Source organism: Kogia breviceps, chromosome 8 (genome assembly GCF_026419965.1).
Source record: "Kogia breviceps isolate mKogBre1 chromosome 8, mKogBre1 haplotype 1, whole genome shotgun sequence".
In the NCBI taxonomy this organism is placed as follows: Eukaryota; Metazoa; Chordata; class Mammalia; order Artiodactyla; family Physeteridae; genus Kogia; species Kogia breviceps.
Window position 1 is genome coordinate 73,113,330 of NC_081317.1, and position 25,832 is coordinate 73,139,161.

The 25,832-nt window shown below is 43.4% G+C and overlaps 1 protein-coding gene across 5 annotated transcripts in view; it reads right to left on the reverse strand.

Annotated features, from left to right (window-relative positions):
• Positions 1-25,832, reverse strand: part of APBA1 (amyloid beta precursor protein binding family A member 1) — a 232,264-nt gene that overhangs the window by 40,673 nt on the left and 165,759 nt on the right. For all 5 annotated transcript variants that reach the window (XM_067039554.1, XM_059072721.2, XM_067039553.1 and 2 more), the window contains exon 3: positions 777-872. In XM_067039554.1, the coding sequence (XP_066895655.1) occupies positions 777-872 (96 nt within the window). The remainder of the gene's footprint in view (positions 1-776; positions 873-25,832) is intronic.

Below are 25,832 nucleotides of genomic sequence, written 5' to 3' on the forward strand. Positions count from 1 at the left end.
CCAGCAGCCCCTAGCCACACACAGCTATTTAAGTTCATTTAAATGGAATAAAATGCAAAATTCATTTCCTCAGTGCCACTAGCCATACTTCAAGGGCTTGCTAGGCACATGTGGTAGTGTCTACCATATGGGACAGTCCAGAAGTAAAACATTCCCTGCATCACAGAAAGTGCTCCTGGACAGCGCTGCTGCTTTAAAAAGTGAGAAGGGGTGCTCACCAGGTGTACTGCTTGGACAACAGGTGTGAACCAGAACCACCCCAGGTAAGCCAGGACAAGCTGTTGTCATGAAAGGTATTTCACTTGGGCCTGAAATAAATTAGTATTTAAGAAACCAGCTCATTTCCCAAACCACATAGCAACTGTAATACCATGGCACTGAGGCTCATAACACCTCTAGGAAGGATGCTGCTAAACAGAGCTTTTGATGTCCCATGTCCAAGAGAACCTTCTGCAATCATGGCAATGTTCAGTAATCTCTGCTTCCAGTACAATAGCCACTAGTCACGTGTGGCTACTGAGCCCTTGAAATGTGGCTAGTGTGCCTAAGGAAGTGACTTTTTCATTTTATTTATGAATTAAAATAGACACCTGTGGCTAGCGGCTGTCAAATTGGATGGCATGGCTTTATCACCGAATTCCACGCTGGAGAGATCAGAATTTTTCTCCGCAGGGTAATCTGGGTCAGCAGCTCTGTTGGAGGCTGGAGAAAGCATAAACCAGACACAGACTAAGACATAACGGGCTGATGGCTTTTGAAACAAAATGGTACCCTACCTCTTTATTCGTGGAGGCTTCCGTGGGGTCACTGGGATGAAGGGGTGTGCTCGAAGACTCTGCACCCAGGGGTGAGGAACTGCCAGGAGACGGGGACTGGAACACAGAGAGCAGAGGAAAACACAGTGAGCATCACATAGCAAGGGACTGGGTGAACTGCCCAGCCTTGGGGGAGAGAGAGAGGTACACATATCTGGAGAACATTTCAGCAGTGAGACAACTTCCTTGGAAAGGAACTGCCAAATGTACATAGAAGGCTTGGATTTGTCAAGCTTTTGTTAGATTCCTGCCCTGTTTTCAAAGGAGCCCTTACAGTTCAGCCTCACCCGGCCCCCCACCTTAGGCCACGTGTTTAAACACCTCAAAAGTTGAATATCAAACTTAAAGCCCTAGATGAATAAAGCTAATAGTGATACTCAAATGTTTCCGTTTTAAAAACATTTTTCTTACTGAGGGAAACAAAGACTTTGGGTGCTAAATGTCTTATAAAATCACCTGCCCAAGATTACCTGAAAGGAAGAGGAAAAATTAAAACATGAATTTTTAAAGAGGCAGCTGGGACTGATTTTGATGACTGGAAGCCATACCACCTGTTAAATATTTTGTCTGATATAACCCAGAGGCCACTGAAAACACAGAGATATTTCGGCATCCAAAAAACATTACCTTGATACCCTTAGAAGAGTGAAAAAATTCTTTGTTAAATGGTATGTTTAAAAATAAGGCATAGGGGACCTTCCCTGGTGGCGCAGTGGTTAAGAGTCCGCCTGCCAATGCAGGGGACATGGGTTTGAGCTCCGGTCCGGGAAGATCCCACATGCCGCGGAGCACCTAAACCCGTGCGCCACAACTACTGAGCCTGCGGTCTAGAGCCCGCGAGCCATAACTACTGAGCCCGCACACGTAGAGCCCGTGCTCCGCAACAAGAGAAGCCACTGCAGTGAGGAGCCTGCGCACCACGATGAAGAGTAGCCCGTTTGCCACCACTAGAGAAAGCCCGTGCACGGCAATGAAGACCCAATGCAGCCATAAATAAATAAATTAATTAAATAAATTAAAAAAAAATAAGGCATAGAAAAGGTTTGGAAAGGATAGTCCCCACATCCAGGTGACGGGCTCAGGCTTCCTGTGCAGGTCCTGCTTGAATGGGTTTGAAGCGCCAGGCCAGCGCCTGTGATTTGAAGGCCAGGCCAGTGATTGAATGACCAAAGAAAGAAAACAAGTACAGGGGTGGGAATAGTGCGGGCGCTGAAAACCCTCCCCAGCTGATTCCCAAACATTTCTGTATGCTCCTGATCAGGTGAGCCACAGGGATGCTTAAGAATTCTGTAGCCATGGTCCTCTGAGAGGAAGAACATGCAGCTTCACAGTCTGTTGGGGATGTTTGATAGAAGGCATAAAACCGAACCCAGTCAAGGACCTATTCTCTGAGGAAGCATGGGGCTGTGAGTGAGGAGAGGTATATTCTGGGTTAAGAAAGAAAAATCACACGAGCAGTAGCTTGAACCTGCTTCTGACCTCTGGAGACTGAACCTCACGGGGAAGCGGAGGCACAGAGACATCAGTAATACACCTCTGCGTGGGAAGGGAGAATGTTCCACAGAGCAATGGTGCTCAGGAAGGGAGGGGGCACGTTCACATACAAGGGGGGGACCCAGCAAGCACTGTGTGAAATCATAAAAACAATAAATCCTTTCCAAAGAGTCTTAATTACAGGAAACACCAAATGAACTGAAGCATGATGTGGTGAAATGCAGTATTATGCACATAGATGTGGTACCATCCCAGTCTATTGCTGTGAAGCCTGGATTTGTTTCCCATGAGCCGATATACCTGATCCTGAGCAGGGAGGTGAGGACCAATGAGCCTCTTTTTTTTTTTTTTTTTTTTTTCCGGTACGTGGGCCTCTGACTGTTGTGGCCTCTCCCGTTGCGTAGCACAGGCTCCGGACGCGCTGGCTCAGTGGCCATGGCTCACAGGCCCGGCCACTCCGCGGCATGAGGGATCTTCCCGGAGTGGGGCACGAACCCGTGTCCCCTGCATCGGCAGGCGAACTCTCAACCACTGCGCCACCAGGGAAGCCCCCCAATGAGCCTCTTCAACACCCACATGCAGAAATCAGCTGCTCTGCAGTTAAGTCAAGAGGATGAGCATTAGGGTAACATCAGACACAAAGTACCCAAGCCCCACGGTCCCTGGACACAAGAAAGGTGCCCCGTGTGCCTTTAAAAAGAACACACAGAAATTTTCATTCAGCACCCAAGAGAGTTGGTGGGGACTTGCTGAGTTAGCTCTATGTCTGGCCTACTCGAAATTAATGTAGTAAAGTTTTCATGATAATTTAATGCCTTTAAATTTTCCCAGTTTTTCAAATTTGAAGAGCTTCCTTGGACATTTATGTCTATTTTTCCCCAAGTAATTTTGTCTGTCACAAAAACTTTAAAGGTCTAGTCCCTGGGGAAGCTAGAGCAGCTGCTTTCTCTTTAATTGCTTGGTTTGACAGCCATGTATATCACCTTCATTAAAAATAATAAATGCTCCCAAAGTATCCCACAGTGCCTATTTCTCTAATTATTTTCTGTTGCAAATCTTCTGAAAATGGAGTCTTTGCAATGTTGTGAGCACCAGGTCATCTCCAGATGATGTGAGAAGACAGATTATCTGGAGAGCAGGCTGGGATGCAGAAGAGGCAGGTCAGACCCCACAGTAAGGCTCGATGACCAGGGCCAGGCATTCACCATAGGACACCGGAAAAGAGGCACAAATGTGACTTTGGTGGGCACTGCTCTTACCGAGGTTCTCAGGGGACCCACAGCAGCCTTTATCAGGCAGCACTTCCCCTCAGACGCTCATGCCCTAGCCTTCTGCATGCAAATGAGGCCCCTTGTGCTTCCTTCTGTTTGCATGTGCAGGTTACTGACCTCCACCTAGAGAGTTCTCCCTCATTCTCTCCTTCGAAATCACTCATCTTGCTGAAGCTTTCTCAGACTCTATTCAAGGTACCATTCTCCCCTGATGGCATGTTTCGGGTTTTGTAATTATCTGTTTATGTGTCTGCCTCCCCTCTCCCAAGAACTCTCCCGAGGGCTCTTGTCTTACTCATCTTTATAATCCAAGTTCCTAGCTTTGCGCCTTGTAAACAGTAGGGACCCAGTAAACATTTACTGAATAACTGATGTGAATGTGGTTTCCAGCCTTACCATGTTTTCCAACTTGCACAGAAAGCAGTCAACCACTACTCTCTTGCATTATTTTTAGTGATCAGTGGTAAGCCTCTTTCTGATATAAGACCTCTACGCTGTTATGTGTGGAATGTTACATCTGCATTTTGAACCAGAGAAGTGGCCTTTGCCTGTGAAGACTCAGACCTTAGCTCCAGCTAAGCTCCTTTAAAGCAAAAACGGTCCCCAAACAAGAGAGTACCCTACCTGGTGGAAGCCTACGACCCACCACACCACTGCTGACAAAGTCAAGGTGGACAAACACCTTCAGAGCAGACACAGGCTCCATGGAGCACAAACAAAGGTGTTAACATCAATTCAACTTCTGCCTTGTTATATGCGCAAGAGTGGAGAGAAAACCAGAAATTGGTTAATACTTTTTATATTTCAAAGATGTACTGGAGGCAAAATTTAACCAACAACATGATGCAAAAAGTAAAAACTATCATTACATATTTCTGTCTGGAGTCTCATGCCTTCTGGGTTACTGAACAGATATTCAATTTTAGGCAAATGAGACCAAGGGTGGGAAGCAAATGTGGGCTTGGAAATTCACAAAGGTAAGTGCCACACAGGGTGTCTCTAGGGAGGTAGTGTTCAAAGATGACTCAACAACTCCCTGTGTTGGTAATTACAGGAGGTCTCCTTAAGCTCAACAATATGTCTTCTGCAGATTATGTTCCAGCAGATTTCCCACAGCTCTGGGGTTCCATAAAGCAGAGCTGTCAGTCTTAAGACTTAGGCTCTTCAATGCCAGGACAAGAGATGGACAGTCCCGATCTTAGGCCTAAGGATGCAATAGCATCCCAAGGGAAAGCCAATCATTCATTTTCATTCCAACTGGACATCTCCTTGGAGCAAACTAACTGCTGGTGGTAGAGCTGAGAGACAAATAGTTCCTGGAATTTCCAGGCTATGCACGAAGGGGAGAAAAACAGTGCACAAATAATTATTATTAATTTATTCCTGCAACAGACATTTCAGTGCCTCCTTGTGTTCCTAGCACTGGGCCAGGGAAACAAAGAGGAAAGCAGTGTTGTGGTTCTGTCCCCCACCCTTTTCCAGGTAGTGGGAGGAGACATGTAAAGTCAGCGTCGTGGCAGGTGGCTAGGGCATGAATCCATACATAAAGACACAGGGTTGGGAGGGTGTCTCTCTGCAGAAGGGGAGGGGTGTCTGTCAGCAATGCTACATTGGGAAGGAATTGCTTCAGCTGAATCCTGAAATCTGGATGGCATTCATGCAGCAGGATGGAATGGGATAGGGAAGAGGTGGAAGGTACTAGAAACAGAGGCAGGGAGGGAAGCACAGCTCTGCAGGGAAGGGAGAGATGAGCTGAAGGGCAGGGACCAGTCACTGGAGCCCCACTTGGTGACAAACTGCCTACTCTCTGCCCAGAGGGTATTTTCTTTGTGAGCCACTGGCCTATTGTCCTCATGGAAGAAGCACAATGTAGGCACTTTAATAACTATTTCCTGAATTAAGGTGGAAAATCTAGAGGGTTGAGGGGTTTGCTCTTCCCTTTCCCTAATCCTCTTTCATCCTTGGACATCAGCATGAAGAGAAGATTACCACCCAGAAAAGCTGACAGGATGGTAATAGGAACACCCCAAAACCATGGGTAAAGGGCCCCTGGCTCTTTCCAAACGGGCAGCGTTCTTTTCAGAAAGGCCTAAGGACTGAGGCAGGACTGAGAGCAAAGTTGTGATCTGGAGAGGTGTACAAGGATCTTGAAAGACTTTTGGAGGAATTCCAGTCAAAAGACACAAAAAAGTGAGTCTCACCTGGGCCATTCACTCATTTATTTAACGTGAAGTACAGACAGTGTCTGGGGAGCCCAGATCCCTGACTGTGCCCAAGGAGCTCCTGATCTAGCAGGGCAGAAAGACCCACAAACAAATGCAGTGTGTCCTCTGCAGCAATGTCTCTGAGTCCCTGAGAAAAATAAAAGTCACCATAACATAAAAACAGCCACTAAGGAGCCAACTACTCACAAGGTTAGTGTCCGCCTTAACAGCCTCCCTCCAAAACACTAGCATCTACCTGGTCCATGTCTTTGTCAGCTGGTCTCTGTTGACTGTTGGGACCATCTGGCAGTTCTAGGCAAAACCAAAACAAAACAGCAACTGCACTGCAGAGCAGAAGTGCAAATACTGCAAAAATAAATAAAGAAAAAGCAGAATCTCAGAAAGTTGAAGGTGGCAAAGTTGGAGAACTGCTCAAACCCACTATGGACCATTGAAAAGTTGGTGGAGTTACACCAGTTAACAATTAAGAGAAAAATGGAAGGATGACAATTTTAGAGGTGCTTTAAAAGAGCATGATCAGAACATCTGATAATAAAGAGAGGCCCGTGGGAAAAGAGTCTTTAAATATTTTTGCTGAAATGGTCCTCTTTATGATTGAAAGGACTGTTTCTGATCATGCTGTGCAAGTCACGTGTGAATTGAAGGCAGTTCTTCTATTGCATGATTCAATGATTTTTTTTGAGAAAAATTACAACTCCCCAAGTCAATACTTCTCTTCTAAGCTCGTACAACTCAATAACAAAAAACCAAACAACCCAACTGAAAAATGGGCAGAAGATCTAAATAGACATTTCTCCAAAGAAGACAGACAGATGGCCAATAGGCACATGAAAAGATGCTCATCATCACTAATTATTAGAGAAATGCAAATCAAGACTACTGTGAGGTACCACCATCATTAAAAACTCTATAAATAACAAATGCTGAAGAGGGTTTGGAGAAAAGGGAACCCTCCTACACTGTTTGTGGGAATGTAAATTGGTGCAGTCACCATGGAAAACGGTATGGAGGTTCCTTAAAAAAAATTAAAACAGAGCTACCATATGATCCAGCAATCCCACTCCTGGGCATATATCCAGACAAAACTATAATTCAAAAAGATACATGCACCCCTATGTTCATAGCAGCAAGATTCACCATACCCAAGACATGGAAACAACCTGAATGTCCACTGACAGATAAATGGATAAAGAAGATGTGGTACATATATGTGGTATGTACCATACCATTCCATGTATATGGAATACTACTCAGCCAAAAAAAAGAATGAAATAATGCCATTTGCAGTAACATGGATGGACCTAGAGATGATCATACTAAGTGAAGTAAGTCAGAAAGAGAAAGATAAATATCATATGATATCACATATGTGGAATGTAAAATATGACACAAATGAACTTATCTACAAAACAGAAACAGACTTACCGACATAGAAAACAGACTTGTGGTTGCCTAGAGGGAGAGAGAGGGAGGGAGGGATGGATTGGGAGTTTGGGATTAGCAGATGCAAACTATTATATACAGGATGGACAAACAAGGTCCTACTGGGATCAGGGACAGGGAACCTATATTCAATATCCTGTAATAAACCATAATGGAAGAGAATATGAAAAAGAATATATATGCATAAAAATCACTTTTCAGTGTAGCAGAAATTAACACAACATTGTAAATCAACTACACTTCAATAAAATAAATGAAAAAATACTTCTTCTCTAAGAATTCACATATAGATGAAATTATAACCAATATGTTGTTAGTCAAAAGATAAACTAAGCTTATGCTTGTAATTTTTTAGTACTGTCTTTCAAGGTAAAGTTCTAATCAAATCCCTTTCTCCCCATTCTTACTTGAAACTTTGGTCTTTGTTGTAAGTGAATTAATTTTAAGTAGGCCTTTGAAGGTACACTTACATAGGGATCTTTTGGGACACCCCTCCCTCTCCTCTGGTGGTTAAAATGTGACATGACAGCTGCTATAATAGGCAAGAGCAGGAGGGAGGAGACACCATCTGGGTCAAAGAAGGCTTCCAGTGGAGAAGACACAGCCTTTCCTGCCACAGTGTCTGGGACTTGGGAGGCCCTGCACAAAGCTTGTTGGTTGGCAGAAGTTAAAAAAAAGAAAAAAAAATCAATTCCTAAGACACTGGGTCTAGTCTTCAAAGCCACCATGATCTGGCTTTCCAATATTAGGGTCTATTTTCAAAACTATAGGTGATTACAGGGAACACAAGTTAACATTTCTCCTTTGAAAAAGACTGGCGTTTTATTTTGTATTGTGGCAGAAAAGTAAAATTGCAACTGAGGTTTCAGTATACTGAAGGGGTTAAGTGCTCAAGCCCTAGCATCTGGCAGAGCTGAGTGTGATTCTGGCTTTACCACTCACAGCTGAGACCTTAAGCAGGTTCCCAACCTCTCTGATTCTCCTGACAGTTGAGGAAAACAGTAATAACCTGCCTCTCGGGATTGAGGTGAGGATTAATCGGTGACAAAGCACACAGAGGGTCAGCTCAGTGCCTGGGCACACACAATGCACTCAATCAATATTTGATAAGTCTTTTAAGATTCCAACAGTAACAAAAGTGATTTCACCTCTACGGGAGAGTGTTCACAAGGAAAACACATACCCATGGGGATGTTTTCTTCATCTCGTTTCCTTCCTTATTAACATTTCATTCAAGAATAAAATTAAAAAGCACACAGAAGGCTCTATAAAAATCATACCACAAAGACTTTAAGTTAATTTATAAGCCCCAAGACTCTTACTGGTATACTGGCAAGAATAGCTCATTACTGGCTATGGCTCGGGGGTATACACGATGGTTGTATGCAATTTGTGACATGCCCACAGTCTCCCATTCAAGGTAGTGCATCAGAATATGAGGGGTGAGCATGATTCTATTATGGTGATTGATTTACAAAAGAGAATCGTGTGCATATGCACTGCTCTAGTGTTAATTGAGAATACAGCTTATGTATAACCGTGACACACCGAGATACTCCACTGTTTAGGACACCTGGTGAAAGACTCCAGCCAGCTCTAGCCAAGTTTAACGAGTCTCAGTATCTGTGGATCCAAGTACACATTCCTTCCAAGGGAACTCAGTGACAGGAATTTCACTGCAACGAAGGCTAGATATGGAGCAACTCACAGAACCTGAGAATAAGTTTTTTTTTTAAGGTCACCAAGCAGTCGACATACTACATGTGACCCAAACACTAAGAACTCATGAACCTTCTTCACCAGTGTTACGGACTGTGTCCCCCTCAAACATATATATTGAAACTCTAGCCCCCAGTGGGATGGTATTAGGAGGTGGGGCCTCTGGGAGGTAATTCGGTCATGAGGGTGCCCCCTCATGAAAGTGATTAGTGCCTTTATAAGAGAGATAAGAGAATGTGCTTCCTCTTTCCCTGCTCTCCACCCTGTGAGGACACAGCAAGAAGACAGCCATCTGCAAACCAGGAAGAGAACCCTCATCAGAAGCTGGCCATGCTGGTACCCTGATCTCAGACTTCCCAGACTCCAGAACTGTGGGGAATAAATTTCTGTTGTTTAAGTCACTGGGTCTATGGTATCTTGTTACAGCAGCCCAAACTAAGACATTCAGAGGCTTCTCACTAAGCACCTATTTACTCTCACTTTTAAAGACAGGTTTTTTTTTTGGTTTTTTTTTTTTTTTTTTTTTTTGCGGTATGCAGGCCTCCCACTGTTGTGGCCTCTCCCATTGCAGAGCACAGGCTCTGGACTTGCAGGCTCAGCGGCCATGGCTCATGGGCCCAGCCGCTACACGGCATGTGGGATCTTCCCAGACCGGGGCATGAACCCGTGTCCCCTGCATCGGCAGGCAGACTCTCAACCACTGCGCCACCAGGGAAGCCCTAAAGACAGTTTTAACAAGCTCTGATCAATTCACTCCTCAATTAAAAAACTTTAGTGGTTCCTTTTTGCTTAAAGAATAAATATTAAGACTCTTTACCTTAGCACTCAAGGAATCCAAGGATTGGCCTTAATTTCTTTACCATTTTCTACCCTTCCAGTTCCTATTCTCTGTCGTCAAGCCAAACTGAACTCCTTTCTGTTCCCTGTATATAACCTGTGAGTTTCTGCTCAGAGCCTTTGTTGATGCTCTTGTCTGAACTCCACATGTCCACCACACACCAAAGGCCCATTTCAAATGTTAAGTCTTTCATGAAGTCTTTCCAATTCTCTTAGGTGAAAGGAAACCCTCTCCTATGAGAGCTGCTTGTATTTTATCTGTGCCATTCTTATGGCGCATCACTTTCTCCCTTGTATTTTATAAAATTCTAATGCTACTGAATAATATTTTAATTACAATATTTTAATAAGCACCATGAAGGCAAGATTTATGATTAATTTACATTTTCTTCTTCAAGTGCTTAATACGGGATTCCCCATAAAATATACAACGTGAGTTCAATAAGTGTGTTGAATACATGGAAGGATGCATGAACACCAATCCTCTAGTATCAGAGGAAAAAGGACACACAAAAAGGAAACAGGTTTATATACACAGTAGATTCTGGACACATGCAGCACTGCACTTATGTGCTCATGTGGAAGTTTGTACCCACATATAGCTAGAGTCCTTGTCCATATATTTTTTTTAACTTTACTGAAGTACAGTTGATTTACAATGCTGTGTTAATTTCTGCTGTATAGCAAAGTGATTCAGTTATACATATATAATTCTTTTTCATATTCTTTTTTTTTTTTTTTTTTGGCTCAAACAACAAACATTTATTTCTTACTGTTCTGGAAGTTAGCAGTCCCAGATCAAGGTCTGGCAGGGTGGGTTTCTTGTGGGAGCTCTCTTCCTGGCTTGCAGAGAGCCGCCTTCTCCATATGTCCTCACATGGCAGAGAGAGAAGGAACTCTGGTGTTTGTTTCTTTCTTTCTTTTCTTTTTCTTTCTTTCTTCCTTCCTTCCTTCCTTTCTTTCTCTCTCTCTCTCTCTCTCCCTCCCTCTTTCTCTTTCTTTCTTTCTTTCTTTCTTTTCTTATGGCTGTGTTGGGTCTTTGTTGCTGCACATGGGCTTTCTCTAGTTACAGGGAGCAGGAGCTACTCTTCCTTGAGGTGAGCGGGCTTCTCACTGCAGTGGCTTCTCTTGTTGGGGAGCATGGGCTGTAGGCACACAGGCCTCAGCAGTTACAGCACTTGGCCTCAGCAGTTGTGGCTTACAGGCTCCAGAGCGCAGGCTCAGTAGGTGCGGCGCACAGGCCCAGTTGCTCCGCAGCATGCGGGATCCTCCCGGACCAGGGATCGAACCCGCGTCCCCCGCATTGGCAGGCGGATTTTTAACCACTGCGCCCCCCCCATATTCTTTTCCATTATAATTTATCACAGGATATTGAATACAGTTCCCCATGCTATACAGTAGGAGTTTGTTGTTCATCCATCCTATACATAAGTTTGCATCTGCTAATCCCAAACTCCCAATTCATCCCTCCCCTCACCCTCCTATCCCTCATCATCCATAAGTCTGTTCTCTATGTCCGCTCTTTACTTTTTTTTTTTTAAGGCTGATTTTATTTTATTTTTAACATCTTTATTGGAGTATAATTACTTTACAATGTTGTGTTAGTTTCTGCTGTATAACAAAGTGAATCAGCTATATGTATACATGTATCCCCATATCCCCTCCCTCTTGCGTCTCCCTCTCACCCTCCCTATCCCACCCCTCTAGGTGGTCACAAAGCACTGAGCTGATCTCCCTGTGCTACGTGGCTGCTTCCCACTAGCTATCTATTTTACATTTGGTAGTACATATAAGTTCATGCCACTCTCTCACTTTGTCCCAGCTTACCCTTCCCCCTCCCGGTGTCCTTAAGTCCATTCTCTACATCTGTTTCTTTATTCCTGTCCTGACCCTAGGTTCTTCATAACCAGTTTTTTTTTTTTAGATTCCATATATATGTGTTAGCATACAGTATTTGTTTTTTTCTTTCTGACTTACTTCACTCTGTATGACAGACTCTAGGTCCATCCACCTCACTACAGATAACTCAATTTCGTTTCTTTTTATGGCTGAGTAATATTCCATTGTATATATGTGCCACATCTTCTGTATCCATTCATCTGTCGATGGACACTTAGGTTGCTTCCGTGTCCTGGCTATTGTAAATAGTGCTGCAATGAACATTGTGGTACATGACTCTTTTTGAATTATGGTTTTCTCAGGGTATATGTCCAGTAGTGGGATTGCTGGGTCATATGGTAGCTGTATTTTAAGTTTTTTAAGGAACCTCCATACTGTTCTCCATAGTGGCTGTATCAATTTACATTACCACCAACAGTGTAGGAGGGTTTCCTTTTCTCCACACCCTCTCCAGCATTTGTTGTTTGTGGACTTTCTGATGATGGCCATTCTGACTAGTGTGAGGTGATGCCTCATCTTTACTAATTCTTGATCACGGTCTGTCTCCCTTCTTCGGCAGATTCTGCTTGCACGTCTGCACCCTCAGATGATTAGAACAGTCTTGCAGACCCAGCAGGAACAAATGTGCTCAAAGGTGGTATTTCATAGACTGTAATCAAGCATTTGGTCACTCAAGTCCTGTCCAGCCTGAACATTCTGGTTCCATTACCTTTTCTATATGGATTTTCAAAGGCAGGGGCATTAGCCAGGGCAGGCCACCGTACATGCTCTAGTTTTCCCGGGAAACTTCCATTTCAGGGGCTGTATGGAGTGTCTGTGCTCCCAGTGTCCTCACATAGCTTTTTCACGATGCATATTGGTTTAAACAGTGTAATCCTTTTTCTCAAGTAAATGTACATTGTTTTCCTCACCAATCTAAGGTGTTTTAAATTAACCTACTCCATGTTACAATTATTCAAAAAGAACAAATATATGATTAGTTTCTCCTTGCTCCAAGATATGTTTGTGCTTCTGAAAATTGAAACTGCTGAAGAAACCCATAATTATTCACTCTCAATTCAAACTATATTATCAATGCACGTCTGTATTTCCTTAATGTGGTGAAGCAGGAAAGTAAGCACAGGCATTGTAGGGGCATAATTATGTCATTAAAATGATAATAGCCTGGGCCTAATGAAGTGTTTTATATACACATTTATAATGGATTCAATTAATACCAATGGAACATTTTGAGATAATTGTCAGAATATTCTATTTCCATCCTCTTTTCCCACAGGGAAAATGCTCTCATTCCCATCTCCAAGTCTGTTAATCCCATGGCAAGGCTGTAGTGTGAAGATCCAGCTCACCTCGTAGCTCAGAGAGAACCTTGCACTGCAGCAATCTCCTCAGATAGAGGCTGCTTTCATCTTGGGGGGACCACACAGATCACTCATTTTATCACCATCTAAAGGGCTCCAAGCTTCTGAAACCATGTTCTTAAAGGCAAAAAAGAAAAAGAAAAAAAAACACCCCACAAAACTGACTAGTTAACTATTAACTAGAGTCATCCCTGCAAGGTGGGATAACTTACCTGATAAAGTTGATCTATAAACCGATGTTATCTTTTCCCCAAAATAGCCTCACTGTATTTATCGGAAAGGTATTACAACTTGTGATGGACTCATTTATGGAGGAAGCCTGCTATTCATTTCTCCATCTAGGTCCATATTCCCTGATGGTTCTCCTACACTGGCATCCTCAGGCCACAACTGAACGGTGAGAGGAAAACCAAAGTGACTTTTAGTTTGTATTAAGAGATGCAGCTAAGAGCACACTATTTGCTGTAATAACACATTGTCTGCTAAGAACAATAATAGCTACCATCTGCAGATGGATTACTATGTGCCAGGCACTGTACAGGGTTCATTATGCCCATGAGTTCATTTATTAGCAAAACAGTTCCTAATGTGCAAGGCACTAATCTCCATTCAGTTTCATTAGCATCATGGAAGCAAAAGACACAACATAGAGCCAAGAATTAGAGGCTACAGTGCCCAAAGGAACTCATTTTCATAGCAAATAACAATGCCACGCTGATGGAGAGGAAGCAAAGTGCTCATCTTTCTAAGTGATCAAACAGCCTTTTCTCTTTTCAGGTCATCTTGGACTTGCAAGCAACAGGCAAACCTGATTACATTTCTTCCCGTCCTACTCCCATTCCAGCTCTGTTCACTTACTCCTACTATCAAGGGAAATGCGGAGAACTCACAATCTGACAGGACTAGGAGAAGGAAAACAAGAGCAAAGCAGCAAACATAATTTTGAAGCCCGAGGATCCACCTACCTCGTCTTCCTGACACTCAAATTGGTACATCCAAAAATTCTCCATCTTTACTGGTATTCTTTGGGTAGAAGGGCCAGCTCTTGTGTGTCCACTTGTGAGCTGAGGCTAACTCCTGACCTCAGTGTGTGTCTGATGGATTGTTTCTAGTGGTGTTAGATGCTTCCTAGTCAATAATGCAACTTGTAACAGGAGCTGTGACCACATCCCAGGGTGTCTGACCCAGCTGCATTAACTAACCCCTGGGTGCCCAATGTCCCTGGCAGTCGTGCGTCACTGGTGGAGCATCATTACCTGAGGTTTCTGAGAAGGGGCAGACGTACCCCTTCTGGCAGTGATGCCTACTATTTCTGGGGAAAATAAACTCGGTTCTGAGGTACTACCAGAAATTTTCACACACTCTATATAAACTGCTACGTTTATAGAACCTGTGAAAAAAGCATCTAGTTCATGTGGATGGAAGGAACAGCAATTGGGAAAAAGAGGCTCTATTAAAACCTGCATCAGAATGCACCTGGGCACGTGGCCAGCCAGGGCCTGGGTCTCTGGGTGCACAGGATGCTGAAAGTGGACCCTCCCCGCCTCTTCACACTTGCTGAACATTCTTGGGCTCTAACACCCTTGCACTGCAATCTGAATAAGGGGAAATGGCAAAGCCAGATACACAAACGCAAAAAGAAGCTGTCCCCAGGGTCGGCGTGGTTTGGCCCAAACCAATAGGTAATCCCAAACTGGGTTTGAGAGCTGGACCAGGTCTGTGGTTCTCAGAAAAAGTCAAAACAAATACGGGTGGAACTGAGCTGGAGGGAACTAACGGAAACAGAGGTGGGCAGGGTAGTTCTGAAGCCTGACGACAGGAAACAGAGAGACCTCCCAGAGCCAATGCACCTCTTAACCAGCCATGGCAATGGGGGAGCACGTGGGTGCATGAGACGTGAAAGGCACAGAACATTCAAGACACTCGTTTTAACAGATGGCTCTGGCCTTCTTTCTCACCTAACTCTTCATGAGACATGCTGACAGGTCTCTCTTCCTGAGTCTACCTGATGAATTGTAATAGAGTCAAAAGGTAGAAAAAAGAGAAGGCAAAGGACCTGAACAATCCAAAGCTGGAAAACCCACCCATGCTAAGTAACAGTTTCCTGTGCTGTGGACAACTCTACAGCCCAGACCAGAGAGAGAGGGTCCTCGGGCACTTCTCTGTCCCTCCTCTCTTGTTCTTGTGTTTCTGACCACTCTGCGTGCAGCCGGATTGTACCTACTATAATCTGGGTTAGTTGGATGCAATTCCTGTGGCTGTCAGCCCCATTCAAGGAAGCTTTTTCAAAATGGTGGGCAGAGCAGGAGGTATTGCTTCTGAATTTACAGCACTGGGCATCTCTCAAAACACTGTCTTCTTTCCATGAATTAGTTAAAAGATAGAAGCGTCCAAATTAAATAGCCCCTACCACTGAACTCTCCCTGGCTCATGTGTGAAGCCATTTTCTCCATTATTACTCTCAAAAATTGCTTTGGTTTGGATTCATGAGCCACTCAGGCCTGACTGAAGCCATCAGAATCTTCACTGCTGCTGTGGAAAGCTTGTAATTTTTTCAGTTATTAACCAGAGAACCACTATCACATATAAGACTGAAAATCACCAGAGAGACTGCAAAGAAAACAGACCTTCTGGAAAGTTACAGAAAGCATCTACACACAGTGTTCTGTTTGTGCAACAGAATCCAGAATTCTTCCCCTGGCTCTCCTCATTCTTTCCTTCCTTTTAATGTTCAATCTGCACCTGAAACCTGCTTAATTATTCACCATGGCCTTCTCCATGCCTCATCCATAATGGATAACACCTGCGACCCAAAACTGCCCTCTCCCCAACCCCACAGCAAGACAGCAGTTGAGATGGGAGCATAAAGAACAGGAGCCACACCCCCACAGCTGAGGGAGAAGTCAAGGCACCAGGATGCCAGCCAGCCTCAAGGCCTGTTCTCTCAGCACCGGCAAGACCCCTTAACTTGGTGCCTCTCTACCTCCTTTTGCGTCATGGCGTACAGAGAGATGACAGCATTGGGACAGCACGCTGGGTCACCTGGAGAGGGTCTGGAGCCCCGAGTAAAGCTGCCGGAGTTGAAGGCAACAAAGCCAGTGGTCCAGGTTGCCCCTGTCTCCAAAATCCAGGGGGATCATTGGCACAGTGATTGAAAGCTCTGCCTTAGCTTATGAAGGACCCTTTACAGAAAATTCTCTGGGCTCTGCAAGTCCCTTGAGAATAAAGTTAAAATCCTTCTACTTAAGAATCCATGTGGTCATGCGTGTTCCTTCAGGACAAAATCCTTCCTCTTTTCCATTTCCACAGGCCCTCCTGAGCCCTAACTTTCTCTGACATAGCCGCCCGCCTCACCTCTGTGCTGGCTCACACCCTGATTCCCTTTTTCACCACTTTGGCTTCATTCTCTGTCAGTCACGTCAGGATCTGTAGATCTGCCCACTCCCAGCCAGACAACAAAATTCATACAGCCTAGGAGCTGGGAATGGTGACGAGGTCTGCTGAGGGGAGGAGGCGGCCAGCAGCTGCTGTGTCCTCAGGCTTTAAGCCCAGCAGCTCTTTGCTGGCACAAGGTAATGACAAGATGCCAAATGTGGTAGGTGGACTTCTCGAGTGGCCCCTGCGACCCCCAGCTTCTGGTATTCAGACCCTTGTGTAATCTCCTTCCTGGGGAGGGAGTGTGGGCTAGTGTCTTACTCTAAGCAACAGTAAAATACAGCAAAGGTGATGGGATGTCATTCTGTGATGGGAAGTCACGGTCCTTTGTAACCCATCTTGCTATCAGACTCAGCCTTCTCATCAGGCACACTTTATTAACACAAGCTGCCATGGAGGAGAGTGCCCAAGTGGCAAAGAACCTAGGAGGCCTGTGGCCAAGAGTCATATGGGAACTGAGGTCCTCAGTCCAACAGCCCATGAAGAGCTGAATCCTGCCAACAAGTGCATGAGCTTGGGAACAGGGCTTTCCCCAGGTGAGCCTTATGGTGACTACAGGCCACTGACACCTTGACTGCAGTCTCTGAGAGGCCCCAAAGCAGAGGACCAGTTAAGCCATGCCAGATTCTCGACCAAAGAAACTGTAAGATAATCAACATGGCTTGTTTTATGCCACTAAGTTTTGGAGCAATTTTTTTTACACAGCTAAGACACTAAAGGCGGCTTCAGAGGAAAGCCTCAAGAACAGAGAAGACCTGAGGTCTGGCTGAGGACTCAATAAAGAATTGGCCTCGAACAGATCATAAAGTCTGCACAGGTAGGCTCTGTGTCTGTTTTAGCCAGAGCCTGCATCTCCATGGCTGCTGTATCCCTGGTGTCTTGCATGGTGCCTGAGCTATAGAAGGAACTCGAAAGTATTTGTTAAATGAGTGGATGATAAGTTGAGAGACTTCCAATTTGTGATGAGATAAAGTAATCACACTCTCTGTGGCTCACTGACAAAACTAAGAACAGTGTGGCTATGTGGCCAAGCCCTATTTCTTACTCAAAGACAGTGTCCTATATGTAGCTTGTACTCTATTAAACCCAAAAGTGTTAGCAAGGGAACAACTGTAACAGCTCAATCCAATCACTTTATGACAATTTGCATGGCAGATGGTTGAGAGCACATTTATTCCTCTGATATCATTCGTCTAAGACGAGGTTTCCTATTGCCTTCTGAGTTCTATTTAGCAAAATATCCTGGGCCCCATTTTTGCTGTCCTGACAGCAGATCCTTTGGTTCTAAAGTTATGCTTCTGGGTAAGTTTCTGGGATGTTAACCTAGAGGGTCTGCCAGCCCTCCTTTTCTAAATAGTATGAACCATATAACAGAACAAAGTTGGTTTTAGAGCCAATACTGGGATACTGGTATACTCTTCCATAGCAGGCCAGGAGAACACTCTGAGTTAAGGATGCTTGGGGTCTAGTCCTTTTCAAGCCACAAAAGGACACAGAATGGAGCTGACTATCCTAGGAAAACTCTCCTCCCTACCCCCCACCTGCCAAGAATACATCACATTCCAGCTAGGAACTGATCTACTCAGGGAAATCAAGCCCCATCAGAATACATATTCATTCTAAAGTCTGTCTGCTTGACTGCAGATCTCATTTCAACTCCATTCTTTGTTATTCAGATCCTGAAAAAACTATGGCTGGCCAGAGCTCCCTAAGGAAAGTGGATTGGCAAAAGGACCTCTCAGAGAAGGATACCTTAACAAGAATCCTTCATAAAAACAGAATCCTTCAGCAGCAAAAACATTTTTTTTTTTTTGTCAAAAACGGTTCTTTTCACTCACCCCTGTAAGCTTGACAACACAACCATAACAGGATAAGATGCTGCCAACAAGCCTTAATGTATTAGCATGTATACTTGACCCTGGTCAAGAGTTTCCTAGCGACAACAACAAAAATCCATGTAGGCTGATGCTGAATTCAGGATAGAGGGAAAGGGAGAGAGGATGCGGGTAGGTGATGTCAAGGAAACCAAGGCCCAGATGAAGCCAGGATGCTTCTCCACCCTCATTACATCATCTTTCTCCAAAAAAATAAAAAATAAAAAAAGAAGGTGGGCACAAAAGTGCACATGATCAGGGCAGATGTTAACATCAAGCCCTCACACTTCCCAGGATTTTAGCACTATCTCCCTCTCAGCAGGAAAGTGGCTGGTTTCTGACTAAGAAGTGTTAGTGCCGAACTGGCTTCCTCCCTCAAAATACTTTCACCAGTTGGTGTCTGGAACTGGGGATGCCAATAAAAGGTAAATGTTATGTTAAGGGGGTGGTGCATACTGCCATTATGACTAGTTAGCAGTTTAGTTTGACTTAATCAGACCAGCCCTGCAAACCAAAAGCTGATACTACAGTGTTGCTCAAAGTGGAATTGGAGACCCCAGTTTATTCAGAGTGCCTGACCAGATGTGAGTGCTGGGGGAAGCAGAAGGGCAACACCAGGCTGCAGAAAGTGAGGAAGGGGTGCTAACACCCAACTCCTCTAATTCAGTTTGCCCCTGACCAACCCTAAATGTTAAGTGAGTTTTGACCTACTAAGGCAACTAATACACCAAACTTGTCATTCTGATTTCACATTTCCACGGAGGACTCAATATCTGCAAAACCATTTTTGCTCAGCCATTCTGGGAAATAAATCTGATAACTTATTTTACTGATGAGGAAACTGAATCTGAGGAAGAAAGGAGGTGACCAACTCAGCGTAGCTGCAGCAGGTCAACGATAGAGCTAAGATTTACGTATAATGGATGCTTCCTGAGCATCAGTGCTGTGTGACTTCCTCTGAGTTACAAGAGGAGGAAAGGACACTATGCCTTCAATAGACTTGACAGTGGCTTGCAGAGGCAATAGGCTAATGCATGTGAGACAAGTAGAAAGACAGACAGTGAAGAATCCAGTTTTAAACTATAGTTTGCAGTTTAAGTTGGTGGTTACCAACTTTGACTGGGCCTCAGAAATACTGATGATAGAGGCTTCCCTGGTGGCTCAGTGGTTAAGAATCCACCTGCCAATGCAGGGGACACGGGTTCAAGCCCTGGTCTGGGAAGGTCCCACATGCCGTGGAGCAACTAAGCCCATGTGCCACAACTACTGAGCCTGTGCTCTAGAGCCCGTGAGCCACAACTACTGAGCTCATGTGTCACAACTACTGAAGCCCGCGTGCCTAGAGCCCGTGCTCCACAACAAGAGAAGCCACTGCAATGAGAAGCCAGCGCACCGCAACCAAGAGTAGCCCCGACTCGCTGAAACTAGGGAAAGCCTGCATGCAGCAACGAAGACCCAATGCAGCCAACAATAAATATAAATAAATAAATTTTTTTAAAAAAGAAATACTGATGATAAGACCCAACCTCCAGAGATTTTAATCAGGAAGTTTGGAATCTGGAATCTATCCATTCAAAGACTGGGGCCCTGACTGCACTGAATATGAATGTGATCTGGTCAGAAGTGAGAGCCGGTGTGGTAAGGAGTCGGGTATGGAGTCTGCTCCCCTCCCTACACCTTCCCTTCCTCCCCTGTACAGCCCCAGTCCACTGACAGAAAATACCGAGAGTGTACAGCTGGGAGAACTGACACAATGGTTTCTAAAGACTCCTGGGAAGTTTCCTGAGCTCCAACTTATTAAGCGAGCATGTGAGACACCCAAACCGTGGCCCTGCGTGCTGCATTTCTACCTGGAAAGTGATAACAAAATGCTCTCTGGCAAAATCATGCAGTTCCTTCAATGTGGTTCTCCCCAAATTTCTTGGCACAGCTTCATGTACACACTGACTAGTGAGACAATCCGTTAAAAAGTTGAGCAAGATTCCTCTTGGGAGTGGGGTCAAGAGAAAAAAACTGGAGCCTAGGGGTTAAAAAAAATCAATCTTTCCCATCATGTATCTTCATTCCACAGAGCACAGAGAATTGGAGACCTCGCGTTCTGCTGTTGCAGATCATCAGACTGGTTTGTGCCAGTGATTCCAATATGGTGATGGTCTGATGACAGTGGGGAGGTACCTGCCTTGCCCTGTAAACAGGGCTGGTCGGGAGCTGAACTGACAGGTAATACTCAAAAGGTGAGTTAAAATAATCAGGAATACTTCAAATCCAGGAGGAGTGAGCAAAAGCACACATTCTCCTACCTCCTTTGGCTTTTTCATGATTGAAATAAATTACATATTTGCTCTCTGATAGGGACTTCCAGGTCAAACCTTTTCATTTCCAAGTTGTAACAGTAAGATTATTACATGTTTAAAAACATTACCCTGGTCACATTAGGTCCTCATAGTTCACAGAAAAGTGAATTTTTTAAATTGACAACACAGTTCTGTTATTTAGAGCATTACACCCCATTGCTAAGGATATGGCCATTTACTGCTGACCCTAAGTTGCAGAATGGGCCATTATATGTTCCCTACCATGGCTTATGGCACCTTGAAAACATTTCATTTTTAAAGTACAGACCATTAACCTAAGTGAGTATATAAACCTGAGAAGAAATTAATGCATCCACTTTGACCTCAGCAAACATCATTCTCACTGCAGCTATTCGTATTCTGGCTGCCATCCTTCCCATGTATGTTCAGCAGTTTCTAAACTCTAAGCCCATTATCAAACCCACAGTTCCTGAACTCTTCAGGTTATTCACTGTCAAGATGCAAATCCACTTACCAATTAGGGTTCTTCACCTTAAGCAGTACAGCCCTATCCTTGACCTACTTTTCACCTCTTTACTCTTATGTGTGTAATATAAGCCAAATGCAAGTGTGTATGCTTAGTACATACACAAACACAGCAGGAAATTAAAATGAAAAACTCAGAACACTCAGCTTACCATATAACAGTTAATAAAGCAGTCACTTTCTATAAATTGTGCACATAATATACAGAAGTGTTTGGCTTTCTGTTTTTTTTCAAGAAAATGGACGGTAACATTGAGACAATCCCTTTGTACAGTTAGTGATCTCTAAATAACGATTCCAACTCTTGTTTTTTTAATAAGGCAAAAAGATACAGAAATAGAGCTTTAAAAGTCAAACAGTACTATATGGCTTATGGCAAAAACTGAAGTCCTTTTCCCTACTCCTCCCCACCCGCTTTTAGCATTTCTTCTGGTATTTACTTCCACATCATAAATACCGTGTTTACACTGCCTCTCCTTGATTTTTCAATTGCAGACATTATTTCTTGGCTTCTACTATAAAAGACTAGGATTTACCTATTTTATACTATACCTTCCCTTATCCTCCCAATATTACCATTTTTGGATAATCAATATTCAGTGTTTGCATGCTGAGGACTATGCACGTGGTATTCCCTGAGACACATGCATAACATTATTGCATTTTGTGCCTGCATAACAATTGTTTTTAGTGAGGTAAATAGCTGCATTGTTTTTCCATTTGCTTAGTTTTCTGTATACTGATCAATAATTTATGCCAAACTCTCTGAGACAATCTAAGATTCCTCTCAGTACAAACATATTAGAAAATCTCAGATGGAGACAAGATGGAGTAAAAGGACTTGAGCTCACCTCTTCTTACAAAAACACCAAAACCACAACTAACTGCTGAACAAACATCAACAACAAAAAACCGCCCCTGGAACCTACCCTAAAAGATACTCTACATTCAAACACAAAGAAGACACAAGAAGACATTAGGAGGGGCGCAATCACAATAAAATCAAATCCCATACCCACCAGGTTGGTGACCCACAAACTGGGAAGTAATTATACCACAGAAGTTCTCCGACAAGAGTGAAAGTTCTGAGCCCCACGGCAGGCTCTCCAGCTGGGGGGCCTGGCAGTGAGAGGAGGAGCCCCCAGAGAATCTGGCTTTGAAGGCCAGTGGGGTTTGGTCACAGGAATTCCCCAGGACTGGGGGAAACAGAAACTCCACTCTTGGAGGGTGCACACAAGGTTTGGTGCATACCAGGACCCAGGGGAAAAAGCAGTGACCTCATAAGAGACTGGGTCAGACCTACCTGCTAGCACTGGAGGGCTTCCTGCAGAGGTGGGGTGCAGCTATGGCTCACCATGGGGACAGACACTGACGGCAATAGTTCTACTGAGTACTCATTGGCGTGAGCCCACCAGGAGGCCGCCATTTTCTCACCAAGACCTGGCCCCACACAGCAGGCTGTAGGCTCCAGTGCTGGGACACCTCAGGCCAAACAACCAACAGGGTGGGAACAGAGCCCCACGCATCAGCAGACAGGCTGCTTGAAGTCTTCCTAAGCACGCAGCTTCCTGCTAAACACACTGCTTGACAGAGCCCCGCCCCCAAAGGGACAGGACCCAGCTCCAACCACCAGTGGGCAGGAACCAGTTCCTCCCACCAGGAAGCCTGCACAGCCTCTTAGAACAGGGGGAAGATAGCAGAAGCAAGAAGAACTACAACCCTTCAGCCTGCATAACAGAAACCACAATCACAGAAAGACAAAATGAGACAGCAGAGGAATATATCCCAGATGAAGGAACAAGATAAAATCCCAGAAAGAGCAACTATATGAAGTGGAGGTAGGCAATCTATCTGAAAGATTTCAGAGTAATGACAGTAAAGATGATTGAAGATCTCGGAAAAAGAACAGAGGCACAGATATAAATGTTTAACAAAGACCTATGAAAACTAAAGAACAAACAAACAGTGATGAGCAATATAATAACTGAAATGAAAAATACACTAGAATAAATCAATAGCAGAATAACTGAGGCAGAAAAATGGGTAAGTGAGCTGGAAAACAGAATGGTGAAAATGACTGCCACAGAACAGAACAAAGAAAAAAATGAAAAGAAATGAGGACAGTCTAAGAGACCTCCGGGGACAACATAAATGCACCAATATTCATATTATAGGGGTCCCAGAAGGAAAAGAGAGAGAGAAAGACCTGAAAAAATATTTGAAGAGATAATAATTGAAAACTTCCCTAACATGGGAAAGGAAACAGTCACCCAAGTCCAGAAACTGCAAAGAGTCCCAGGCACGATAAATCCAAGGAGGAACACGCCGAGACAAACAGTAATCAAACTGACAAAAATCAAAGTCCAAAATATTAAAAGCAACAAGGGAAAAGCAACAAATAACATACAAGGGAACTCTCATAAAGTTATCAGCTGATTACTCAGCAGAAACTCTGCAGGCCAGAAGGGAGTGGTGTGATATATTTAAAGTGATGAAAGGGAAGAACCCAGAACCAAGAATACTTTACCCAGCAAGGCTCTCATTCAGATTTGATGAAGAAATAAAAAACTTTACAGACAAGCAAAAGCTAAGAGAATTCAGCACCACCAGATCAGCTTTGCAACAAATTCTAAAGGAACTTCTCTAGGCAGAAAAGAAAGGCCACAACTAGAAACAACAAAATTATGGATGGAAAACCTCACCACTAAAGGCAAATATAAAGGCAGGAAATCATTTGCACACAAATATGATATCAAAACTAGCAACTGTGAGAAAAGGAGAGCACAAATGCAGGATACTGGAAATGCATTTGAAATTAACAGGCCAGCAACTTAAAACAATCTTGTTTATATACAGACTGCTTTATCAAAACCTCATGGAATATCTACAATAGATACACACAAAAAGAAAAAGCAGTCCAAACACAACACTAAAGTTAGCCACCAAATCACAAGAAAATAGAAGAGGTAGGGAAGAAAAAAAAGACTTTCAAAAACAAATCCAAAACAATTAACAAAATGGCAGTAAGAACACTCGTATCGAGAAAATTACCTTAAACGTAAATAGATTAAATGCTCCAACCAGAAGATACAGACTGGCTCAATGGATACAAAAACAAGACCTGTGTATATGCTGTCTACAAGAGACCCACTTCAGATCTAGGGACGCATGCAGGCTGAAAGTGAGGGGATGGAAAAAGATATTCCATGCAAATGGAAATCAAAAGAAAGCTGGAGCAGCAATACTCATATCAGACAAAATAGACTTTAATAAAGACTGTCACAGAGACAAAGTAGAACACTAGATAATGATCAAGGGATCAATCCAAGAAGAAGATAAAACGATTGTAAATATATCTGCACCCAACACAGGAGCACCTCAGTATATAAGGCAAATACTAACAGACATAAAAGGAGAAATTGACAGTAACACAATAATAGTGGGGGACTTTAACACCCCGCTTTCATCCATGGACAGATCATTCAGACAGAAAATCAATAAAGAAACACAGACCTTAAATGACACATTAGACCACATGGACTTAACTGATATTTATACAGCATTCCATCCAAAAGCAGCAGAATACACATTCTTTTCAAGGGCACATGGAACATTCTCCAGGATAGATCACATCTTGGGCTCAAATCAAGCCTCAGTAAACTTAAAATTGAAATCATATCAAGCATCTTTTCTGACCACAATGCTATGAGATTAGAAATCAACTACAAGAAAAAAACTAAAAAACACAAACACGTGGAGGCTAAACAATATGCTACTAAACAACCAATGGATCACTGAGAAATCAAAGAGGAAATTAAAATATACCTTAACACAAGTGAAAATGAAAGCACGACAGTCCAAAACCTACAGGGTACAGCAAAAGCAGTTCTAAGAGAAGTTTACAGCAATATAATCTTACCTCAGGAAAAATGAAAAATCACAAACAACCTATCCTTACACCTAAAGCAACTAAAGAAGAACAAACAAAACCAAAAGTTAGTAGAAGGAAAGACATCATAAAGACCAGAGCAGAAATAAATGAAATAGAGAGGAAGAAAACAATAGTAAAGATCAATGACACTAGAAGTTGGTTCTTTGAAAAGATAAACAAAGTTGATAAACCTTTAGCCAGACTCATCAAGAAAAAAAGGGAGAGGGCTCAAATCAATAAAACTATAAATGAAAAGAAAAGGGGGTTACAACAGACATGACAGAAATGCAAAGGATCATAAGAGACTACTATAAGCAACTATAGGCCAATAAAATGGACAACCTAGAAGAAATGGACAAATTCTTAGAAAGATACAACCTTCCAAGACTGAACCAGGAAAAAACAGAAAATAGGAACAGACCAATTACAAGTACTGAAATTGACACTGATTAAAAAGAAAACTTCCAACACACAAAACTCCAGCCCCAGATGGCTGCATGCGCAAATTCTATCAAACATTTAGAGAAGAGTTAACATCTATCCTTCTGAAACTATTCCAAGATATTGCAAAGGAAGGAACACTGCCAAACTCATTCTATGAGGCCACCATCACCCTGATACTGAAACCAAAGATACCACACACAAAAAAGAAAAGTATAGGCCAATATCATGATGAACACAGATGCAA